At 40.3% G+C, this 25,805-nt stretch overlaps 1 protein-coding gene across 3 annotated transcripts in view; it reads right to left on the reverse strand.

Annotated features, from left to right (window-relative positions):
* The window catches only part of LOC121314300 (sodium/potassium-transporting ATPase subunit beta-1-interacting protein 3), a 150,534-nt gene extending 125,809 nt beyond the window's left edge, over window positions 1–24,725 (reverse strand). For all 3 annotated transcript variants that reach the window (XM_041247405.1, XM_041247404.1, XM_041247406.1), the window contains exon 1: window positions 24,369–24,725. In XM_041247405.1, the coding sequence (XP_041103339.1) occupies window positions 24,369–24,422 (54 nt within the window). In that variant the 5' untranslated portion in view covers window positions 24,423–24,725. The remainder of the gene's footprint in view (window positions 1–24,368) is intronic.
* Between the last annotated feature and the right edge of the window lie 1,080 nt (window positions 24,726–25,805).

Raw genomic sequence — 25,805 nt, forward strand, 5'->3', positions numbered from 1 at the left:
GAGCATTAAAATAAGTCTGACAAAAAGCATGATTTGTGAAAACCTGTAAGAATGACCCCCAAAGATTAAATAAATGTTTGTACAGAATAAATTCTGTGAGAAAATCACTCACTGTAAACAAACACATGCATTTTGTAGAACACATTGTACTGGTATAAAATAAGTCTGACTGTCTGCAAAAAGCAGTTGACCATTTTGATTGGGAAGTCATTGCATTTGCAAATAGGTCAACAAAACCAATGTAAAACCAAGGGAAAATACCTTTAAGAACCATCTATGCACGATAATAATAATAAACCCCAAGAGCTACATTTTTGATGCTAGCCAGCCAACAATAAGAAAGATCTTCATGCAAGCTTAATTGCAAAATCCAGTAGCTCAGGAAAGAGAAATGGATAGAAAATGTCTTTTCATCTCTAACTCCAATGCTTGTATTTTATAAAGAATTATCTAGAACACGATGATTGTCTGCAGACGTCAGGTTTCTAACAGCAAGCACATGGAAACATATCAAAGTCTATCAAAAGCTGTCTGCAAGATTGGAAGGATGCTGTTTCTCTCTACAGCGTTGGATGAACACTCCAATTTAATTTAAACAATAACTCAGAGGTGACGTTTCTTTATAGCAGGATTTTCAAGGTCCTTATTGAAGAGTTTATGGCCATACTACTGAATGTTATTTCCTGGATTTTTTCAAGCAAAGGTAATAATTTAGTGTTGCTGTGTCATCACATGGACCTTTGAATCTAGAGATAATAATTGCAGTTTCAGGCAATTGTAGCTGCAATTATGGAATGTAATGTCTGCAGGAAATTGTGTGCATCAGGGAAATATATTTGGGGACCGGACCTAGTGGGGACCTAATTTTGTTTTTCTTTTCCACTTGAGTTATATTAAAAATGTATGAGGTAGGGGACAGAACATTCGGGGAAATTAGATCTGCAGCTGTGTGCCATATTTCAGAGGTCCTGCCAAAACCTCAGCAAACTGACTGCTCAAACTGACTGCTCAAACTGACTGCCCAAACTGACTGCTCAAAGTTTATTCTATGGATAAGACATCTCAGCACTTTAATATATTTCAGTTATTTCATCGCTTCCTCTGACACTGACGTCATGGCTGAAACGAGTCACGGAAAAACAAAAATACTGGACGTACTGTTTATGCAGCTAGATTCCAGTATGAGTCTGACATACAGTTTGGGAAATGTCTTTCTTGCTTACCATCTCTTTTGATGCTCCAAGATTTTGCTATGAGGTAACATGACCCTTAACATTAGCATCACTTATCGCTTTAATACAAAGTAATGTCAATATATGCCTTCGTACAGTTACTTGGTAGTTATTGTATTTATCTATTGATTCTAAACTTGTAAAACCCAAGGCTTTAAACTCATGTCTCTCTCTAGTGCCTTATTGTTTTGTGAGAGCTCCATAAAACACAAGTACCGTGTTTAACTTAGGGGCTATGTTAGTTAATACATTAAGGAGTAGCAGTGTTCAGGCAGGAACAATTACTGTAGTGAAATTAAAATTTGAAAAAAAAAATCAAAACAATAGCAAAACAATAAGATATTTGGTAACAAATATTTCTATGATTCTCAAAAATCTGTTTTGCTTATTCTTTTGAATATTTTTAACAGTTGTCACAATGAGTTGATCTTGCCCTTTATAATAGAGATATTACACAAAAATATAATGAACTAGATATAGAGATTGTCCCATTTTGCCTCCATGAACTGGGACATAAATGTATACATATATATATATATATATATATATTAGATATACTATATGCTGTACATTCTGTACATTCTTGCACATATGCTAAACGTGATATGCTAAATTCATAATGCAGTTTACAAATATTCTCCCTAAACTGAACATAAGGGAGAAGAGCATTAGCCTTGAAACATTCAATTGCAACCCAGTCACGGCTTTAGACCAGTTCACATTGGTTCTTATGAACCCGTCAGAAAACAAATATCAATCCACACATTCGACATTCAAGACTGTTTTTATTTATTTATTTAAAATAAAGTAATAATCTGAATGTGATACTTTCCTAAAAACTACCGGTTTATTACGCTGGTGCTTTGTTTCACTCGTCACCTATTCTTTCCGAGATAACTGAGGGAGTGTTTGAGTCCCACCACTATGACTTCTGATTGGCTACCTGTGGAAAAGGCAGCTCTTCTATTCGTAACAAAATACCCAGGAAGGGCTGCCAAGAAAAGCCCCTGACAAGGCACAGACTACTCTCAGGAGAAGAGAAGGAGCATGCGCACTTTGTAAGGTGAAGATGTCTGGCGCTATGATGTGATGACAGCATCATCGAGCGCCATCTTTCAGTGCTTGCGATGGATGTTGATGAAGAGGATTAGAAAAACATTTTGAAAGGTAAACATATATTTAATATTATTTAACTTTTTCTATGTTCATGCAATGTATAGGGCAGTGAATATTTAATTATGGTATTTAATCATACTGCCTACAGTTGTTAATCACGGGAAGGAAGCAAGGTGATGACGTAGCTGGCTTGTGTGCAGTGCCTGCTGGGAATTTATTTGAATTGTTCCAAGAGGGTACACTGGCAAATATTCCTGTGCTGGACTCAACCCCCAACTTTTGAGAACGTGTTCAGTAGCGTTCATAATAGCAAAATCTCCCGGAATATTTGTGCATGGGTAAACTTTAAAAAAATATTTAATACTGAATTCTGAGCAAACCGCATTACTCATGCATGTATTCAGTAGCAACAAAAAACAGTCCTGCATAAAATCCCCCCAAAAATCCCAGAAAAACTTTAAATGTTATTTTAGTTTACAAATCCATTTTCTAATAGCAATAGAACTCTCATAAGAGGGCTTATTATCTGGTAAGGCCATTCTTATGTTAAATGCCCTCACCTTCGGCTCCAGACATTTAACGACAGGAGGCAGGCCTTACCAGATGGTAAAGCCCTCTTTTGGGTTTTTTTGGCATTTGATTGTAGTTTTTACTATTATCTTGCTCTGTGTTTTGTCATACAGTACATTTTACATAATTGAAAAAAAAAACAGTGTGACATAAGACAGAGAGAAGACAATCAGGGACCATCGATTCTGAATCTCTTAATAACTTTAAGAATGTAGTTTTCAAGAATGTGTTTCTCAAGTCTCATAATAATTGTAAAAAGTGGTCTATGTAAAACTGTAAGTGCGGTCTATGTGCAGACAGGACAGACAGTCTGTCTATACAACCCCAGAACATTATTCCTAGTCTTCTCTCTGAAAAACAAGCAACTTTGAAAAAACAAAATGCTTATAAGGAAGACAGGCTCTAAATTTATTTTGTAGTAATAATAATAATAATAATAATAATAATAATAATAATAATAATAATATAGAAATTGCAGCTAAAATGACAGCTAAAAAAGATATATAAGTGCATCCACTGGTAACAAAGGATAAAGTGGTGGAAGGTTGGGTCCCTGATGCACAGCTTGTTTATTTATGCTGACTAATAGGTTGGTTGTCACACATTTTTCATGTTTCACAGGCCCAATTAAAACCAACAGCTTCTCATCTTTGACCGCCTGAGCACAAAGCGGCTCTCCATTAGCACCCTTACACACCGTGTTTCGTATGCTAATGATGGCACACTTTGTACAGTAGTTGAGGATATTTTTTGTCAAACGGCAGACTGCATAGAAGATAGGGTCTGTTTTTTTTGTTTTAAATAGACAGGGAAGCTCTGTTAATTCCTTTCAAAGCCAAACAGCTCATTAATCCTACAGCTGTGTTTTTCTTTGTTCCAACACTTCAATTAAAAAATAAATGAGGTATCAAAAATGGTAGTGCATGCCTATTCATTTTTCTAACAGCCTTTCTTGCCATTTTTTTTGGCTCAGTGGATTTACGTACCATTAGATCCTAAACTATTCTTTTATGTTTTTTATACTTTATATTACTTCACAGTACCTTGTCAGCTGTCAAAGGATTCCACAGACAATAACTGCCACCATTTGTTTGTACTATACCCACAATGCACTACCATACAGGTGTGTACCAAGTGTGAAACTAATACCTCCAAGTATTAGTTCTTTATCATCTGGAAACGAAAAAGTCAAATGATCCCAATATGGCCGATCACACGTTAAAACACTGAGAACTGTGCCTCAGAGTTAATTCTTGGGTCATCCATTAACAGAGCCTTAGGGTCAAATACACTAGCTGATTCTGCTACAGTTCTGAAATCTTATTGAGATCTCATTCTAAACCTTGTGGGAAAGCTCAATAACATTACTGGACACCAACAGTCATAACTTTCTATACAACATCACGGTTAAACCACCAATTTTCCTTCATATAAGTGTACATCATAACTTAAAAACATACATCTATTTTTCAAAACTATTTTTTATTTGAAAGAAATGGTCTGGTTAGATACACAAAAATGCTTTTTACCCTGAAATGGGATCAAGCAGTGAATCACTCATGTGTCTACACCAAAATAATGAAAATGTGTTAGCTGGTGCATTAAGAACCAGTGCCTTCTTCATGACCACAGTTACAGGAGGTCTGCACTTACTGTGAAACTGAGCTAGACCCCAGGGGAAGCTTCCATTTCAACCCACTTCAAATGAAAACACATTATTACTTTATTACCTCAGAACTTACTAATGTATTAGATTGCAGCTGCCCATGGTAGCCATTCATGTGAGCAAGTGCTCCTTTCGGGGTGCAAACTTTAATTCACCACACTACTTAAGGGAAAATTTAAAGACACAAAACAACTTTTACTATGAGAGGTGAGGTGGGTAAAAAGACCTTACACACTGAAAGGACTCTACATTGGCTACAGGGTAGCATCACAGCCCAAGCTGTTACCGGCAGGAAGACAGCCGCAGAAGCAGGTTAAGTGCAAACAAAATTCAGGACGGAGAAACTGCAATGTGGATGATTTAAAATGCAATTCAACAGACGAATTAAAGACGGATGAAGAATCTGGCCGGAGACCTTGTCCATGGGTGCTGATGCTTATCTGCAATGTTGGCCGACTAGCGAATACACAGTGACATCATATAATCTAGTGCTGCAGAGAGGAAGTGGCTCGTAGGGCCAGGAAAATGAAGCATTGACACAGGGGCGACGAGACAAGACGTCCGCATTGGCATGCTGTTTCCCAGCTCTGTACTGGAACGACTCCTTAACCCCTTCAGTGTTAGGGGACTGTGAACGCGTGGGTTGTAGTGCGTAGGTGTAGGGGTGATGCAGGTGCTCCAGACAATGGCAAACACAAAGTTCATAGTTCAAGTTCTTTTTCTTTTTCTTTTGTGGTCTCCTTGACCATTTAAAAAATAATGCTGGCTCTACCCAACTATGGGTATTGTCAGCGTATAAGCCAAGGGATTGCAGTCCCGAAATAATAATACAAAACACAGACACACACCACAGATACAGACATGTCTTTGGACAGTGTGTGCTCTAGGTGCAGGTGCGGTGCTTGATTCAGTGCTGCTTGCTTGTGTACAGGTGCAGGGAAGTCCAGGTTTGTTACTGGCTTGAAGCGACAGCTCCCAGATTTCTATTAGCCGTCTGGCAAAGACAAATGTACACAGTTAAGAAAAACAAACAAAACACTTCACTCACACTTTCACAGTCCTCGTTTCCTCCCATTAACCACAACAAAGGAACCGTTTACGCCGTCACGTCCACCTAAAGTAGCCTAAGCTCCACCCCCTCTGATAGCTACCACATCTCCTCCAATTCAAGACTGAAACTTCACTCAATGTACAGCGTTCTTGGGTGAGGATTCCTGGTACCGTGATACCGCCCCTTTCCTGAATGGCCAGCTTCTGACTGCCCCTGGAATGAACAGCCCAACCATTCAGTATGAGGCACACAGTTCTTGTTGTACAGTTCCCTCACAGGCCGAGAGGGAGATTGTTGATTCAGATTCATTCACTCTCTGTCACATATCCCAGATTGGAGCCGAAGGAACACTCAGCTGAATCTACCTTGCTCATTACACCCCCCTCCCGGGAAAAGTAATTGGTATTTTGGCGATCTTTCCCTGCACGTTGTCATGAAATACATGAAGGGTTGCAGCACCAGATACCACAGAGTTATCCGGGTGTTGCTATCCTTCACTGTGCTTAACCATTTTGAGTGGGGCATGGCCAATGACGAGACGAAATGAATGTCCCAAGAGGTATTAGCATATGGTATGAGTGGCCCATTTAATGGCCAGACATTCCTTTTCTATGGTAGAGTAGTTGCGCTCTCAGGGATGCATTTTTTTTTTTACCTGTGTACACGGTGGGGTGTTCTACTCCGTTGACCTGCTGGGACAAGACCTCCCCGACCAACATCCGAAGCATCAGTGTGGAGGAGGAATTCCTTATCAAAATCTGGTGTGATCAGGATGGGGGCTTGGCAGAGTCATTGCTTAACCCTTAGCGGTCCATTTATTCAGTGCCTGTCAGGTGCATCAGGTCCAATTTATTTTCACACGCGCTGTTTATTTTACACACACTTTATATAAATGTATTTTTGTTCACAGTAAAACAGGTTTAAAAGGCTCTGCATATCAAAAGGACACTCAGTATTGCATCTCCAGCCAAGCCCCACCCCTTGTTCGCTGTATTTTTCACATACCTCTTCATAGTCGTGCATAGAGATAAATCCTCTCCTGATCACTCATTCTATCACCAAACTCCTCAATAATGAGATCCAAGTCATTATTTTATTACTATAACATCTCAAAAGATTTTCTTGGCTTTTTCCAGAGAAAAAATAACTAGAGACTTGTGCTTGATGTCTTTTTGATGATGTCGCACTGGATAGGGAAAATTGTAATGTCTTACCTAGTCCGACATGACCGCAAAGGGTTAATGGTATCAAATGACCACTTACATTCCCCTGTCCATTTAATTAAATTTGCTACACTCTTTTTAGTGAGGTTCACTAGAGGGTTGACCACTGTGGCATACCAGGGGATGAATCGTCTGTAATAACCGGCCAACCCCAGGAGATACCTCACCTGGGACTTGGTTCTCAGGATTGCTGCGTCCATCAAAGCCTCGACTTTGGTGGTGACAGGCTTCATCTGCCCATGTCCCATAATAAAGCCTAAATATTGGTGTACTGAAGGTGTATTGTATCGTGTTGTAAAGTATTGCGATGCATCGATACACGATGAATCGTCTCACCTCTAGTTTGTTTTATTGGCTGCATCTTCCACCTCCCTTGTAGTGGATTTCTTTTTACTAAGCCAGCAGGCTTTATTTACCTAATAGGTAAGTAATTTAGACTCGGATGACAAACTCAGTTAGAGACAAAACTATCTCCCACTTCTGAGTGTTCAATGTGGTAACTAAGCTTACCTTAAACAATGAATACTTTTTTCAGATGCTTTATTATGTGGGTACCTGTACGTGTTAAGATGGATGTCTATAATTGTTGACCCTACGGCTTTGTTTATTTGTGTGGTATGGAGGGCCATATTTTCAAAGCATTTTCTTTAGACTTAAATTTAAGGAATACATTATTATTATTATTATTATTATTATTATTATTATTAGTCGTCGTAGCAGTATAGCTGTTTATTGTTACATGGTATGTGTTCTTAATCAATTCATTTCTGTTAGGCCAGTATTCCAAACAGCCACAAGTGGTTCCCTAGGTTGGGTTTGTTAAAGATTTGGACTAGAACTAATGTGCTGTTTTAGGGGTGAAGAAATTACAGGTGGGCATCCATTGTAGTCATGTCATTTAATAAATGCTTTAAAAATATGCCACATACTGTAGTTTCACATTAAGACCTATGGTATTCAGGTGCCAAAAAGAAGCCATTTTATTTAATATGGTCCTGTCAGTTTATCTCCCCCGAGTCCTCAAAGTTATTGTCCCAATTCCCCCCTCCTGCTGAGATCTAGTATATAAGCAATATCAAGACTGCCAAGCTGCCTCAAAGGCTTATTTTGAAGGATTCCACGATAGTAGTCTTTCTTCTTGTAAATATTGCTATATTTGAATTATCCTTCCATGACTTAACCGACGAGCAATTCAAAATATCGTGCCTCACTCTTCCAGTTCCTTTTTTTTAAATGGAATACATTTCTTTTGCTGTACATTTGCTTGCTGCATATTACTGCTACAGTACACTGTGGCTGCCACTGAAACGGGCAATATTTCACACCTGGAGATCTTTTCCCATTTGGTTTTGATATACACCAACATTCGCCTGGGAATGAATAGAAGCCATATATCATCACAAAAATGTAAGCCGGATAGTCTGACAATACACGGCTTACAAATACATTTTTCATTTCCAACAAACCTCAGTGCTGCTCAGTTCTTTTAGTCTGAAAATAATTACATGTAAAACGTAGATATTAATAACATGTTCAAGAAAGGTGTGAAAAGTGAGCCAGCCACCCGAGTGCAGGGGTATCTGACAAATGGGAATGACTCATACAGCTGTTATTTTATTTCATCGCATTTTTGTTATATATTATGATATTAAATATGATTTAACTTTTCTAGTTTTTATTTACCATGGTATTTTTTTCACAGCAGACTGAAAAGCCATGCTTCAATGTCTTAATTGATCTTGGTATTATTTCTGAAAATATGAATCACGACTCCAAACACTGTCAATCCAAGAAAGTTTCAGAAAAAAAAAAAAAAAAAATGTGTCAGTTTGCTGCAGAGTAGAAGTGTTCATCTGAATTCAATTACTGAGATGATTTCATGTTTTGTTTCTAAAATGTCACTACAAGGCTCTCTATTGTCACTAATTATCAGTTGTCTGGCTGAAAAAATTGCCTGATATAGAAAATTAGTCTGTATTTATCCAATGTTGCAGGAGATTGAAGATTGAGTTTTCATGACATGGTTTTCATAGAAACATTTTTTTTAAATAGCTAGGATTTAGCTTTTTTTTTTTCAAGCAAAACAAACTATGCAATAACAAAAATCAGTTATCAATAATATTTAGTTTGAAAATCTGAGTTTCATGTCCACCACTATATTAAACTCACCAGTGAATGTTGAAATATGCAAGATACAATACAGAAAATGTGTCGAACAGCGTGCACGGTTATCATCAAACAAAAAAAAAATATACCAGAGTGACAGATTATTTAGTACACTGCCCAGTAGGGTGTAATAACCTTGCCATGACTGGCAATCATTTATAATAATTAAAATCTTCTTGTTTTGGTTCGGGTGTAGAAAATAGAAGCAGCCCCTGCACAGTACAAAGGTCAGGAGTTTTTACTTGTATTGTTTTGGTTGGGTATTCCACATAGTACTTAATATGCTTTTTCTTTCATCCTCCAATACCTCAATCATAGTTTAAAAAGCAATTAGCAAGCTGTTCTTCTGGCAATTAAGTAAAGACAGCCCTCGCTCAAGATAATTACTGAGATACACTTAGCCAGCTCAGCGACTAAAATGTTAGATTATCATTTCTCTTTTTCCAACCAAGGGTAGCTTGGTAAATGAGAATGTTAAAAACCCTGGAAATAAACCTTGAGAATCAGGGCATTACACACACTAGCTAGCATCCTATGGTAAGCTAGCGTAAAGTAGTGCATTTAAATTGGGCTATATGTTGCATTTGAGTTCACATATGCAAAACTCCTGGGCTGGTGCTTTGTCAAAACCAACGTGTGTGAAAATAGACCATCTCTTGAGAAGTAAATCTCCCATCTTTAGAATATTGCAAATAAACACTTTTTGCAGGAAAGAGAGATGAAAACCTCTAGCCTTGCTTGTACACCTGATGAAGTTCCCTGGTTTCTATACTAATCGGTCAGCCTCAAAATGTTCCAATCATTCTTCACACTCAAGCACTCAGGCATTTTAGGGAGGGTAAGGCCGAAAAAGCGCCACAGTTAAAAAATCCAATACAAACTGTACTGTCAATAATCACCCCTTACCCATTACTGGAATAAGAGTTTCATTTCCACATATTCACTCCACACAATAACATATATAAAGCCAGTAATGTTAAAAAAAAAAAAAAAAAAAAAAAAAAAAAAAAAAAAAAAGAAAATTATTGCTTCAAAGAACTGGAAAACCAAACTACTCAGACAATTTTATTTTCTATATTGACATTTCCAAAGGCAGGACATATTTGCCTTTTTGCTTTAGTGAGAAACGATTTGAGATACAAAACAACGACAAAGCTCTTGCCCTCATCTTACAAGACATGTTCTATTGGATATAAAAACAAAACCATAAAAAAAAAACAGTACCTGGGTTTCACATTTCAGTCAAAAGACATATGTATAGCACTTTGGCCCTATATACGCTGTGCCCAGACAGTAGCAGATGGGATAAGTCCAAGTATGTTCTAAATCTGTGGCCTTCTTTCACAGAACAGAGCACTCATCCAACTAAGCTCCCGGCAGTCTAACACATTATTGCATTGTACAATGAGTCATTGCCTCTTCAATACCAGTGCAATTTTAATTTCAATTTAAGGGCATCCGAACATAGAGAATTGGTTGAAAATATAATTACTATAAACAAAACACTAAATTGTTCCACTGATTCATTGAATGCAAAAAAAAAAAAAATCCTGCAGTACTAGGAATAAAAACGCCACATCATTTATTCAAGAAGTTGTTTCTGTTTTATTTATCATGTATTTAATATATCTGATCTGGGAACAGTTGCCTAAAGACAACAGCTAATTCTCAAGAGTGTCTCAGGAAAAATCACAAAGAGCAACACGGTCACACTTTATGGTAAGAACTCAAATCACACAAATCATTCACATAAAACCAGTGATGTAATCGAGGGTATACCCAAGTAAACAGCATTTACGCGCTTTTAATTTGGGCAATATAGCATTTACCCACGTCTCATATAAGGGACACAGAGTTTACTCATTTCTACTGTCCTGTGATATGCAAATTCTGGTTTAAAGACGAGATATTGTGTGTGCATGTGCGTGTGTGTGAGAGTGTTCTGTGATTGTTGTTTATGTTCTGTTAATGTTCTGTTGTTAGGTACATGGGACCTGCAGGGCAGTGCTAGTAGCTTCATCCTAGCCCATGAAAGCTCCCTCGTGAAACTGTTCAGTGAAGCGCACCGTCGGGTCTGTGACTGTTCACACACCAACAGCACCTGAGAGGGGAAATAACTGTAAGGGGGGCTCTGGTTGGCTGAGAGCCAATAACAATGTATCTGTTCAATTTATCTGTTCAACTCCACCAAATGGGTGTTTACCCAATTTTTCATTTACCACTACACCACTGTTAAACACACAGATGAGATGGTTTTCTGTTCCTTTCCCAACATTACCCCAGATATTTACCAGGAAAACTGGGAAATTCATTTTCTGCAACAATGGGTCTGGCATATCTCAACAGCCAATATATGTTTCACAGAGATACTTGTCATTGACCGTAAAATATCATTAACCTAATTCGGTAAGTAAAATATTTGTAAACAAACTAATATGTTATTATATTACCAATATTGGGTGGATAAGTCATCATCCATAGATGGTGAGAACCTGCTCAAACAGATGTCCATAATTTGGTCCAGAGTTCTGGGTCTCATGATCTCATCAGATTCCAATTATGCTGACGAGGGGATCTGAACTCCTGACCCTGATACCAACTGTAGGGTTGTCACAAAAGAGCTAACTTTTTACATGGGTAGATGTGGGACCCCCACTAGTCACAGGAGCTGTGCTGTTTGCATGGGTAGATCTGGAACCCTCACTTGTCATGGGAGCTGTGCTGTTTGCATGAGTAGATCTGGGATACCACCACCCCCACCCCCCACTAGTCATGGGAGCTGTACAGAGACAGGTGTTCAGAATTGATCGCAATCCCTGCATTTATTTATTTATTTGTTTGTTTGTTCATTATTTTATTATGTTTGCTTATTTTTATTTTTGGTGCTGTCTCATACAGTAGGCTAAATTTGGGACACAAAGGACTACATGATGAAACATGGTTCTAGGACGCATGTTGTGCATGGTCTCAGCAGGCTAAGGCAGATGGTACTGGCACCAAGCCATCTTGCTTTGTAACAGAGCACTTTGAGCTCCTAGGTTTGAATGCTCCAGGATTCTGTCACGCGCCCTCTGGCATTGCTCAGTCTGTAACTGCATTATTCTACACATATAGGCTACATTTTAAATTAATCTTTAGAACTGGTCTACCAGAATGGACAACCTACCACATACAGCTAAATTACATTCTCAGTTTAAACATATTACAGGTGCTAAATGTTAAAACATGTTTTTAAATAAAGTAGGTATATGTACTTCCTAAAAAGATACGGCATGTATTACAGCAGTCTATTGGGATGGTTTTTGTAATGGAAACTAGTTGTTAAGACATTTCCAGCAGGTTAATGTTAAAACCTTCATTTTAGATTTAATACAGTATGTAGCAGTTATGTACACATACTCCAGTACCATTAGTCCCTTTCTTAATAATCCAAACGCTGTATACCACATCTTCAGCAGATTTAACTGAACACTTGCATCTACTTGGAATGGCTCTTGGTGGATCTGTGTGTGCAAGACTGTGACGGAAAGATGAGTTCTGGTGATGAATCTTCCTCCCAACCTGTGAGGGCGCTAAAGAACGGGAGGAGAAGTATCTGGAAGGGCTGGCCTGACAGTTCGTTTCCGGGTCAGGGAAGTGGGTCAGCCTGGAGGGAAGCGCGACTCTGTTGTAAGACCGTATTGATTTGAGAGGTAAACGAGAGGCAGCTGCAAGTAATAAGGCAGCTGCAACCGTTTATCTCGATATCATGCGGGATTACATATAGGGGCCAGGGTAACGCTGATCTTCTCCTTCGTTTGGGTTAACGCTTGGAGAGAGAAGGATCGAGAGAGGAGCTCTCGTTGTAAAGAGGAATTACGTGTTGTGTTTGTTTGTAATTGTCTGGGTTTTTCACCACCAGACAGTTAACTCACCTATCCGGAGCTGTCGACCAGGGTCAGCACAATCCGGATCACCACTGCACGGAACCGTCACGAAATACAGTGTCTTCACCCACCACAAGCACGTCTGCACTCACCCAGGACTGGTGACCGTGTGTTCGTTTTGTTCGGGACTGTGTCCTATTATTGCTATCCCCGTGCTTTACACATTGTTGTGTATAGCCGGGGATTTATTATTTAACGGTCACCAGACCTGGATTATAAATAAAAGCACCTTTTCACTGGAAACTGTTGTCTGCCTGTCACTCCTGCATCGCATCACCGCTATACCTGTTCCCCTCCACTAGCCACTTTGCCACTTGTGTCAGAACGTGGTGTCAGAACACGGGACTATGGACCGCAACGCGCTGGCGGAGCTGCTGCAGGCACTGGAGACCAGACGGGATGCAGAGGAGAGACGGAGGGAGGAGCGCTATACGGCGCTCATTGAACGGGTAGGGCTGATCGTTGCTGCAGGAGCGACCCCTACCGGAACATCATTGATGTCGGCCCCGAAGGCACGGGCCATGAAAATGACGGCGGAGGATGATCCGGAGGCATTTTTGGTGGCGTTCGAGCGGCTGGCAACCGCGGCGGGATGGCCTCGGGAGTTCTGGGCAAGCCAGCTAGGACCTTGCCTGGTCGGGGAAGCGCAGGCAGCTTACCAAGCCCTGAGCGACCAGTACGCCACTGACTATGACCTAGTCAAGCAGGCTATCCTCCGTCGTCTCAACATCACCGCGGAGACCCACCGGACGCGGTTCCGCGAGTACCGGAGAGCCCCGGAGACACGCCCCAGGGTGGTGGCACAGCGGTTGTGCGACCACATGGTCCATTGGCTGACCCCAGAGAAGAAGACCGCTCAACAAATGGGGGAAGCCATTGTGGTGGAACAATTCTGCCATGTGGTCGGCGCCGAAACTCAGGCGTGGGTACGGCGCCACAACCCTGACACCCTGGAGGAGGCGGTCAAATTGGCCGAAGATTTTGAGGACTCTTTGACGTCAGCCCGGGTCGGGATCCTGTCAGCCCCTGCCCTGCTCAGGAACCAACCTCTCCCTCCCTCTCCTCCAACACCACCACCATCACCCTCGGTCCCGGCACCCAGACCTCCCAGACCGCCGACCCCGTTGGGCCCCCTTGCCTCCCCCCCATGGAGACCAAGGATGGCCCCCAGCTGGGGTAGAGGTGTTGCCCCTGCCCCGTTGCCCTACCAGCAGCGGGACAGATATTTAACCTATGCCCCCTCTGTCCCTCCACTCTGTTTTAGGTGTAACCAGCCAGGACATAGGGCCAGGTCATGCCCCGCTGCTATGGAGTGTGACGTGGCTGCATGCAACTGGACACCTGGAACGGGTAAGCAGGGGGAAAACGGTTGGGAGGGGCCCTGTCTGATTGACGTGGTTTTAGGGAATGTGAAAACCCACGCGTTAGTGGACACAGGGTGTGAGCAAACCTTGATCAGGACAGCTCTCTTGGGCGGTATGTCGTGGCGGCCACAAGGTCAGGTGGCCATCTCCTGTATCCATGGAGACACGGCGGCATACCCCACCCTAAAAGTATATTTATCGGTAGGACCGATAAAACGTCACCTTGTAGTCGGGGTGGCGGAAAGGTTGCCGCACCCAGTTATTCTGGGCCGAGACTGGCCAAAATTCAAAGAATTGGTGCAAATAATGGCAGTCTCAGCCACACACGTAAACGTGGCAGAAAAAGGGAAAAAGGAACGGATTGGTGATGTGTTTCCTTTTCATCCTGAAATGTTTTCCCCTCTGTTCCGTCCTAGAAAAACAAATAAGGAGAGACGGACCGCGAAATGGGAGGGAGCGTCTTTGAGACAAGGCTGGGGTCTGGTGGGAGAGTGCTGTAATGGTAACAAACGCCAGTCGAAGGGAGTGGGAACGCAGTGTGACCGAGAGAGCGAGGTTACTGGGCCGACTAGGGCAGAGGTTATTCCAGCCCCTCTCAATATACCGGACCCGTGGTACTCAAGCGCGGACCTAGTGTGGGGCCAAAAGAACGACCCGTCACTGGTGCACGCTTGGGGGCAGGTCCGGTCCATTGAAGGTAAGGATGTTGATGGCGCTGGGCCGCTAGTATATCCACATTTCAGTATAAAGGGGCAATTACTATATAGGGTAAACCTAGCCGCGGGCACAGGACAGCCTGTAACACAATTATTGGTTCCCCCGTCTTGTCGGACCGAGGTCATGAGGCTGGCGCATGATATCCCTTTTGCGGGGCACCTCGGAGCCGAGAAGACGAGGGAGCGAATATTGGCTCGATTCTATTGGCTCGGTCTTCATACTGATGTGTCGAAATATGTAGCCACATGCCCAGACTGCCAGCGAGTAGCGCCAGGTCGAGTGCGCCCCGCTCCTTTGGTCCCACTGCCGATTATTTCCACTCCGTTCGAGCGCATTGCAATGGACATAATGGGCCCTTTGCTACCTTCTGACTCTGGGTATACGCATATATTAGTAGTGGTGGATTATGCAACGCGATACCCAGAGGCAGTTCCATTGAGGTCCACTAGTGCCGCTGCAATAGCCACCGAGTTAGCGCACATTATGGCTAGAGTAGGGATCCCCAAGGAGATTTTGACTGATCACGGAACCAATTTTTTGTCCAATACGTTACAGCAGGTGTACAAAATATTAAAAATACGTCCCATCAGGACGTCCGTTTATCATCCACAATCGGACGGTTTGGTTGAACGTTTTAATCAGACCTTAAAGTCGATGCTGAGGCGATTTGTAACACAGGAGCAGAAACATTGGGCATCGCTTCTTCCCTACCTCCTTTTTGCGGTGAGAGAAGTGCCGCAGAGTTCAACGGGGTTCTCCCCCTTTGAGCTCCTGTACGGCCGGCAGCCTCGCGGCATTCTCGACCTGCTGAGAGAGGGGTGGGAGGAGCACAAAGGCTCGTCTAAAAATGTAGTGAAGTATGTGCTCCTACTACGAGATCGGCTGGATTTGGTCGGTCGTTTGGCCCAAGACAACCTCAGATCGGCTCAGCACCGACAACAGCAGCATTACAACAAAAATGCACGGATTCGAACCTTTCGACCAGGGGACAAGGTAATGCTGCTACTTCCCTCATCAGAATCGAAACTGTGTGCTAAATGGCAGGGGCCGTATGAGGTGATTCGGGCTATAGGGAAAGTAAATTATGAAATTAGACAGCCCGATCGCCGAAATGAACGTGAAATTTATCATGTCAATTTGTTAAAGCCCTGGCAGGCAAGGGAGGTCTTATTTATAGCCCCAGGCAATATGGAGGATGATTTAGGTCCCTGTCCAGAGACCCCGAGCACAAGAGCGATTTCTATGGGGGAACAATTGGTTCCGGATCAGCAAAGAGAGCTGCGTAAGCTTATTGAGGAGTTCAGCGATGTTTTTTCTGACGTGCCCGGCAGGACAAACTTAGTTGAATATGACATTATCTCTCCACCAGGTGTCACAGTGCGAGAGAGACCGTACCGGATCCCGGAAAGTCGACGAAGTGGCGTTCGCAAAGAGGTATGGGATATGCTCGAGCTTGGGGTGATTGAGCCTTCCAGGAGCGAGTGGTGCAGTCCGATCGTCATAGTGGCTAAGAAAGACGGCACCAACCGCTTCTGTGTGGATTTCAGAAAGGTGAACGCTATTGCTAAGTTCGATGCATATCCTATGCCTCGGGTCGACGAACTTTTAGACAGACTGGGAAAAGCGAGGTTTATTTCCACTCTGGACCTGACGAAGGGATACTGGCAAATCCCTTTAACCCGCAGCTCCAGAGAGAAAACCGCATTTTCAACACCAGAAGGGCTGTTCCACTTTAAAACCATGCCGTTTGGGCTACATGGTGCGCCCGCTGCCTTTCAGAGACTGATGGACCAGGTTTTACGCCCACATCATGAATATGCAGCAGCGTATATTGATGACGTGGTGATATACAGCTCCACCTGGCGAGAGCATTTGGCTAGGGTTGCAGCCGTTCTTCAGTCTCTAAGGGCAGCCCGGCTGACAGCTAACTTGAGGAAATGTGCGTTTGCCAAAACAGAGACTCAATATTTGGGATTTTTAATGGGGAATGGAAGGGTGAGACCTGTAGTCACCAAAATCCAGGCTTTGGTTGATGCAGCGATCCCCAAAACCAAGACTCAGGTGAGGTCACTACTGGGCTTAGCCGGTTATTACCGCCGCTTCATCCCCGAGTACGCCACAGTGGTTAACCCGTTAGTCGACCTCACCAAAAAGAGTGCTCCAAATTTAATTAAATGGTCAGCTGAGTGTCAGGGAGCGTTTGATACTATTAAGCGTACACTTTGCCAGGCCCCCACTCTTATCACACCGGATTTCACCAAGAGATTCATCCTCCACACCGACGCATCGGATGTAGGTTTGGGTGCAGTCTTGTCCCAAAAAGTAGCTGGAGTAGAACACCCGATATTATACCTCAGTAAAAAAATGTTACCTCGGGAACGCAACTACTCCGTAGTCGAAAAAGAGTGTTTGGCCATTAAATGGGCTACTCACTCTTTACGATACTACCTGCTGGGACACTCATTCGATCTGGTCACAGACCACGCCCCACTCAAGTGGTTAAGCACAATGAAGGACAGCAATGCCCGGATAACTCGGTGGTATCTGGCATTGCAGCCCTTCATGTACCACATGGTACACCGTGCGGGGAAAGACCACCAAAATGCGGATTATTTTTCCCGGGAGGGGGGAGTAATGGGGAAGGTAGATTTAGCCGAGTGTTCCTTCGGCTCCACTCTGAGCGGTGGGATATGTGACGGAAAGATGAGTTCTGGTGATGAATCTTCCTCCCAACCTGTGAGGGCGCTAAAGAACGGGAGGAGAAGTATCTGGAAGGGCTGGCCTGACAGTTCGTTTCCGGGTCAGGGAAGTGGGTCAGCCTGGAGGGAAGCGCGACTCTGTTGTAAGACCGTATTGATTTGAGAGGTAAACGAGAGGCAGCTGCAAGTAATAAGGCAGCTGCAACCGTTTATCTCGATATCATGCGGGATTACATATAGGGGCCAGGGTAACGCTGATCTTCTCCTTCGTTTGGGTTAACGCTTGGAGAGAGAAGGATCGAGAGAGGAGCTCTCGTTGTAAAGAGGAATTACGTGTTGTGTTTGTTTGTAATTGTCTGGGTTTTTCACCACCAGACAGTTAACTCACCTATCCGGAGCTGTCGACCAGGGTCAGCACAATCCGGATCACCACTGCACGGAACCGTCACAAAATACAGTGTCTTCACCCACCACAAGCACGTCTGCACTCACCCAGGACTGGTGACCGTGTGTTCGTTTTGTTCGGGACTGTGTCCTATTATTGCTATCCCCGTGCTTTACACATTGTTGTGTATAGCCGGGGATTTATTATTTAACGGTCACCAGACCTGGATTATAAATAAAAGCACCTTTCCACTGGAAACTGTTGTCTGCCTGTCACTCCTGCATCGCATCACCGCTATACCTGTTCCCCTCCACTAGCCACTTTGCCACAAAGACACACTCAGTAATAAACCATTTTGTGAAGTTGCCACTTTCTAGTTTAATGTTATTTATGTATTATTGCTGCTGTCATTCCAGCTTTAATTACAGGGAGCACAGCAGCTTTAATGTTTTATGGATTTAAAGAACATGATTAAGCCTTGAAACGCACTTCCAGTTACAATCCTCCACACAGCTATGTCTAGTTTGAAAGCCTACTGCAAATAATCGAACATCAAGGGTTTTCAAATTGATTAATATGTATTGGAAATGGGAAATATGAAGGGAAGCAAAATACTTTTGAATGTATTAAAATTGACCCGTGGTTTTTTAAAGTGCACTGCTAACATATATTGTACTCAAATCCATTATTATTCAATATTAACCTCATTATGTGTAAGTTTTTATAAACTACATATTTCAGCAAGTAGCATTCACAATAAGATAGAGGCGCAATGACGCAAGTTGAGTTGCAAAACCATTCATACAACAGTTTTGTTTAACTGATGTAGACCAGGTTAAAATCTAAATTATGGTGCTGGCATAGGTAGATCAATTTGGACATACTGTATTAAACCAGATGTACACAGTTCATAAGAAGTGGAAGAGGTTTTTGCCTAGTGGTGTCTGTATAAGGATTTCAAAAACTAGTAATATCAATACCGGTAATTACTTAATTATCATTCATATTTTTTCATGATTTTTATTTATTTTTTACATTGTTACAGTGCACAATAAGCAAGCCAAAGCATATAACTGGCAATATAGATGTAGAAAGTGTTACAGTGACTCCCTACCCTACCTTCTGACCTCAGAAAGTGGCCAGAAGGTAAGCTGATGTACAAGACATGTTTGAGAACAAGGTGAAACAAGATTCTCTTTTTCAGACTAGTTCTTAGTTGACAGGAGTGACACATTATGGAGCCAGTATCACACTTCTGTCACTCTACCGGCTCAATAGACTCAGTTTTGAATATAGAAACGTTCCAAAAGACTGCTTTTTAGACCTTATGCAATAGAAGATTTTATATTCGGATTAACTTTTTTTAAAAGTATTTTTGCCAAAGGAGAGTAGATTTAAAAGATACATCTTTACATATTTTTTTAGCATTCTTTCCCAAATTGCATTGTTAGTTTCAGTACTATATTACCATCTTACATAATAGCAGAGGTCAAGCGTGATAGAGAAGAAATTCCATATGCTGCCTAAACTACATATCCCTTCTTACGCTTACTAGAGATATGAGAAATGCATTCCAGCCTTCAAGCTACTGTACCATGGCACATAAACTTTCAAAGGTTGTGACCATCCTGCCGTTTCTCACCCCAGGTGCTGGAGGATTCACTGAAAGTGCCATGTTGCACCTGTTTCTCCAGCAACCATCAGCAAGCATTCCCTTCCTCTGTAATTGGAGCCTTTGTCACTGTCATAGATGGCCCCATTCCACCGTATGTCCCTGTGACAAAGATTGCTGTAGTGGGGACGTCAGACCAGAAGAAACACACAGTACTGCAAGAGGAAATGATTAATCGATGCGGTGCTGCGTGGTTTATTATTATAAAATAAAACAGGACAAAAGGACACGGCACTCGTCGCCAAAACAAAAAGACAAACAAAAAACGACTATACAGACAAAACACGGTGAGCTTCTATTCTTAACTATTATTATTACAATTACCTCTGTCTCCAATCCCGTTCTCCACTCACCGAACACACAACCCCGAGTGAGTGAAAACATGCAGCTTTTATGCAGCTGTACTGAGACTCGATTGCTAATCAATCATTCAATTGGAGTCGCGGTACAACTGCACGTGAATTAATAAAGTGCAATTCCCTGTGCTCATATATTATTACTTTTTACTTGCACGTGAAGTGCTGTGCAATCCTCATGCCTAAATACAAATATACATTTTAAACACTTGTGTTACACAGACCCATTTATATCCCGTGTACCAATGACTATACACCAACATTAACATACAACATATAACACAAAATACACACAGGGGCGGGCACTTTGCCACAGTCCCCCAGTGGATAGTTGCTTCCTTTCCACACTCAGTGGGCTGAGTTTGTTTCTTTTACTAATTATTAACAGGCTCATACTCTAGTTGCAAACAAAATTATTGGTACCCTATATAAGAAAATTCAAGAAAACATGTTAGGTACAAGCATTTACTGCCAGTTAATATGAAAAATACCAAAATACACAATTTCTGGTAGTTTAACAAACAATCGTGATAAAAAAGCATTTAAGCAATTTCAAATATTTGTTCATGACAAAAGTACTGGCATCTTTAAAAAAAGTAATTCTGTAAAAAAGTAATAACAAAATATAATTATATATATATATATATATATATATATATATATATATATATATATATATGTGTGTGTGTGTGTGTGTGTGTGTGTGTGTGTGTGTGTGTGTGTGAATTGATTGAAAATCATTACACAGCAACTAAGCTGCATTATAAAGTTAACAGCCAGAAAAGAGGTAATTATTTCCAACATCTACCTGTTGAAAAATATTTTTTTGGCAACACAGCAGATGGTGGTCAAGACAAAGGAGTTGGATTCACATTTGAGAAGTGCACTCTTAACAATAAAAGATTGTTACGAGGAAATAGCTACAGAACAGTATCAAAGAAATATGGAATACCAAAATCCACAATCAGAGCAATAATCTAGAAGTACCACAGAACAAATTAAACTGAAAACAACAACAAAAAAAAAACAAGATTAAAAGCCAAGGACTTCAAGAAATATTTAGAAGCATCAAGCATAATAGTGCATGTAAAAATTTTACAAAGAACAGAACACAGAAGAGTTGTATACATGAAAGATCATTCATAAAACAAACCATCTTAAATAAGCCAAGAAATGTGAACCAGAATCTGAATCATTCTTCAACAAAATACTCTGGTCCGAGAGGCTAAAATAGAACTGTTCTCCAAAAATGGACCATAGTATGTTTGGAGAAAAAAGCCTTTAATGAAAAAAACCTTGGGGGTGTTTGATCATGATATGGGGGTGTTTTAGCAGTTCAAGGACTGGAGACATTCATGTGATGGAAGATCGAATGAATGCAGCCATGTATCAAAATATCATACACAGTGCAATGATACCATTTGCTCGTAGGCTGATGGGCAGACAGTTTATTTTCTAACACAACAACGACCCAAAGCATATGTCTACGGCATCTCTGGAATTCTTGAAGAAAATTAAGATAAAAGGAAAGGCCTTCACAAACACCATATTTCAATCCAATAGAACTGCTTTGGACTGCTCCAGAAAAAGCTGTAGCGAAGTATTGTGTATCCAGTAACCTGTTAATGTTATTGCTTAGCAGTTTCTGAATGCTTTGGGATGGATATATGCATATCTCAAGGGAGCATGTGTTTTAAAACAAACAGTGGAAAAACTATATAGTCACTTTTGCTGACATAGTAACTATTTTTGTTTGTTTAAAATGTCTTTGTAATCACAAGGTATTTTTGTAAAGTTCATGATGTCAAATCCATTACAGTAAGACTATATTCCTTGTACTGCTGGTATCTACACAAATAATAATCCCCAACACTGTCATACTATACTGTATATGCAAAACACTGCCTCTACGTGGCAGCAGGTGGATATGCCTGTTCTAATACATTTATTTGGGGTACTGCCTGTCTCCTCCAATAAATCACAAAATAATGGTTATTAATTCCACCTCATTTGGTAGGTGACAGAATGGATCAGCCCTTGAATGTGCCTAATATGGCAATAAAATAGGAAACAGTTTTTCTTGAAATTTATCTAATTTCACAGGTGAAATTACAACAGGTTCTAAATGCTACTCCACACACACACACACACACACACACACACACACACACACACACACACACACACACACACACACACACACACACACACACACACACACACACACACACACACACACACACACACACACACACACACACACACACACACACACACACACACACACACAAACACACACACACACACACAGAGTTTATCTCACATTTAGTTTGCTTCTCTTGCTCAGCATCATTTAATGCATGTCAACATTTGTTTTTATACAATACTGAAGCTTACTTTTTTAAGAGCACATGATCATTCCACAAACACCTAGGACATTGACCCTTGCGAACACAGGGATACTGATAGTGTCTAAACTTTGACCAATTTAGTTAAAAAAAAACAAAAAAAAAATCACTTATCAGTCTCTTCTGCAAAGATCGTTTTCTATTCTCACAAATATAAGACTGAAATATTTGCAATATAGTTTTTCATTCTTGTGATTAGAAACAAAATTGTGTAGTGGGTTTCAGTTGGATTTTAAAAGATGTCATTATGTCCCTACAGTATGTACTAGATCAAAGTGTCCATAAATATAAACTCTCAATAGGGGATGTCATTAAAAAACTATACAAGCTTTACCCCAAGACTGTAAGATTTGTAAGTGAAAGCACTACTGTTAGTTCTGAAAGAACTTGACTCTGCTGATTACACCCCAATCCACACGACTGTTTAAATTAAATTATGAGTTTATGAATACTGTGTATCTATATCTAAAGCTATCCCTCATATAACTTTACATAATCTATATATTAACCTAAACATCAGCTATATGATATACAGCTGGTGTGTGTGTCATATGACCACACACACATATACGGGGTATATATATATATATATATATATATATATATATATATATATATATATATATATATATATATATATATGTGTGTGTGTGTGTGTGTGTGTGTGTGTGTGTGAACTTTACATTATCGTATACCTTATACACTATCGATGTTTTACAGTCTGAACAAAATAATACAGACAGTGTAATCAGACAGAACATATACGTTCTTCACTACAATAGTTTTTTTGTCCTTTAGCGGAACGACTATTATTTCTGGAACAGTCGGCTACATTCGCTTCCGGACTCGAGGTGGTTAAATATGATACTAAAACAACCGCACGGATATTTTCCAAAGCTTCTTTCAAACGACGGTGTCTTGTGAAACAACAACCAACAGTTTATTAAGTATGCTAAAGTTGTTTTTTCTTTTTCTTTTTTTTTAAAATTACAAAGATTTGCAAATAGTACATCAGCAGTGAGGTTTCTTTTCTGCCTGACGCGATACACTGTATTTTAAACTTGAATGTTTTGTTTCATAACAAATGGTTATATTTGCATAGCGTTAGAAAAAATCTGATGTTTCAAAGACAACGAGTTACTGGATTACGCATATCAATAATGGAACATCTACTCTACCCCAGCCTTTTAATTTGATCTCATTGGTTTAGTTTATTCAATCAGTAATATGTAAGTGATCACAATCTGGATCCCTGGTATTTACAGGAATGACTCAACCATACATATATATATATATATATATATATATATATATATATATATATATATATATATATATATATATATATATACACACACACACACACACACACACACACATATATATATATATATATATATATATATATATATATATATATATATATATATATATATATATATATATCAAATAAACACTGTAGGATATAATGTTTCACTATATACATGCATATACAGACTATAAATGATGTTGCAGTATAGTTCTAAACGATCCTTTTATATGTACTTTCATTTTAGTACTGTTAGTACTGCAGAAATGCAAACACCACACTTTGTTTTTCTTCAAATATTAGCTTTTACTGTATCCTTATGTAAACACTTAGGTGATTGGGTTTATAACATTCTACACTTAACAAAACCATACCGCTTTAACAGAGAAATCCCCTTTCTGAATGATTACTGTCTTCACAAGACAGACTTTTTTACTTTTTTATTTTCGACACGTAACATTAAAGGAAAAAAAAAAAAAAAAACATCAAACAAGGGCGTTCTACTCACCAGCTGCAAAGTGCAAAGAAATATCAACGTGCATCGTCCTGTGCAACAACCCATTTTGATCAGCAAATGCAAACTGAAAATATTTTTTCAATACAGAAATAGTGCAAACTGGGAGATGTGCTGCCTTGTTCTTAACAATCCAGATCTCCAATCGGAAAAAAAACAGGTCTCACATAAATAAAAAAACGATACGCTCCATGTACATATATAGTTGTTTTTTTGTGAAGAAACTGCTAACGTTAGTAAAATCCTGTGTTCAAGCGGACCTCTTGTTTCTCCCTATGCGTATCGAGCTGAGGTTGTTTTGTGTGAAGGTTCCCTCGATGTGATCTTGTTGCTGGTCCAGGCTCAATTGCATTGTGCTTCGATTTAGTCAGTGGGTAGCCTGTCTCCGCATAGAAACTAGAATGGCAAGGGTTTGATGGTTTGGAGGAGAGTGACTTATTAACCCCCAAAGCACCCACTGACACTGTAAAGAATAGTCAGAGAGCGAAGTATAATTTCAATCCAGGATAATGATACATTTGTATAGGAGATAGATAGATAGATAGATAGATAGATAGATAGATAGATAGATAGATAGATAAACAAATCACACAATATACTTCTGTTTAATTGGCAATTTATAAATAAAAACATATTATCTTTAATGTATTGTATTGTGCAGCATGGTTTTATGGCAACATTATTAAAATATTATGGAATGACATATTGTACCTAGCTAGAAATTGGACTTTCATTGATGTATAAACAAGTCCTTCCTCACAAGAGATGCTGAATCACCACACAGCCAGACAGTGTACATTATTCCTTTTTGTAATCAGACACCACAGCTGGACACATACTATACAACTATTTGCTGCGCTACCAATTTAGTAGCAATTTTAGTCCATACTGTATATCAATCCATTGCAATCTTAGACTGCTATAAGTGTGATAATAAACATTAGTGCTGGCTATACAACGTTATTATTATTATTATTATTATTATTATTTATTATTATTATTATTATTATTATTATTGGTATTGTTAAGTCACCTTACATTAACCGTTCTAAAAATCCCCAACTATCAAGTTTTATAGCAGTGAGAACAAGAGCCCTGATGAGAGTCATAAAAGTGTGCCACTATTCTGTTTAAACTGGATGGTTTTTAAGGACTGACAGGTGCAGTGCAGCCCATGAGAACAGACCCTGCTGCAGCTTCCCTTCTGTTTTGTTCTTGGAAAGCAGACGAAGGGCAGGTTTTCTTGATGAAAGCTGCAGCAGTGTGTGTTAAGAGGTTACCAATACGTACCAGACTGAAACATAGATTACTGGTTCTCTTTGGAGTAGATTATTAGTCAGCTGAACAACAGGAAGTGTACATGAAGGGTTGAGTGTTAGTGCGTGGTGGACAACTTAGGGAATCTGCAGTTTACACATCTTCCTACCAAAT

The sequence above is a fragment of the Polyodon spathula genome, chromosome 4 (assembly GCF_017654505.1).
Source record: "Polyodon spathula isolate WHYD16114869_AA chromosome 4, ASM1765450v1, whole genome shotgun sequence".
In the NCBI taxonomy this organism is placed as follows: Eukaryota; Metazoa; Chordata; class Actinopteri; order Acipenseriformes; family Polyodontidae; genus Polyodon; species Polyodon spathula.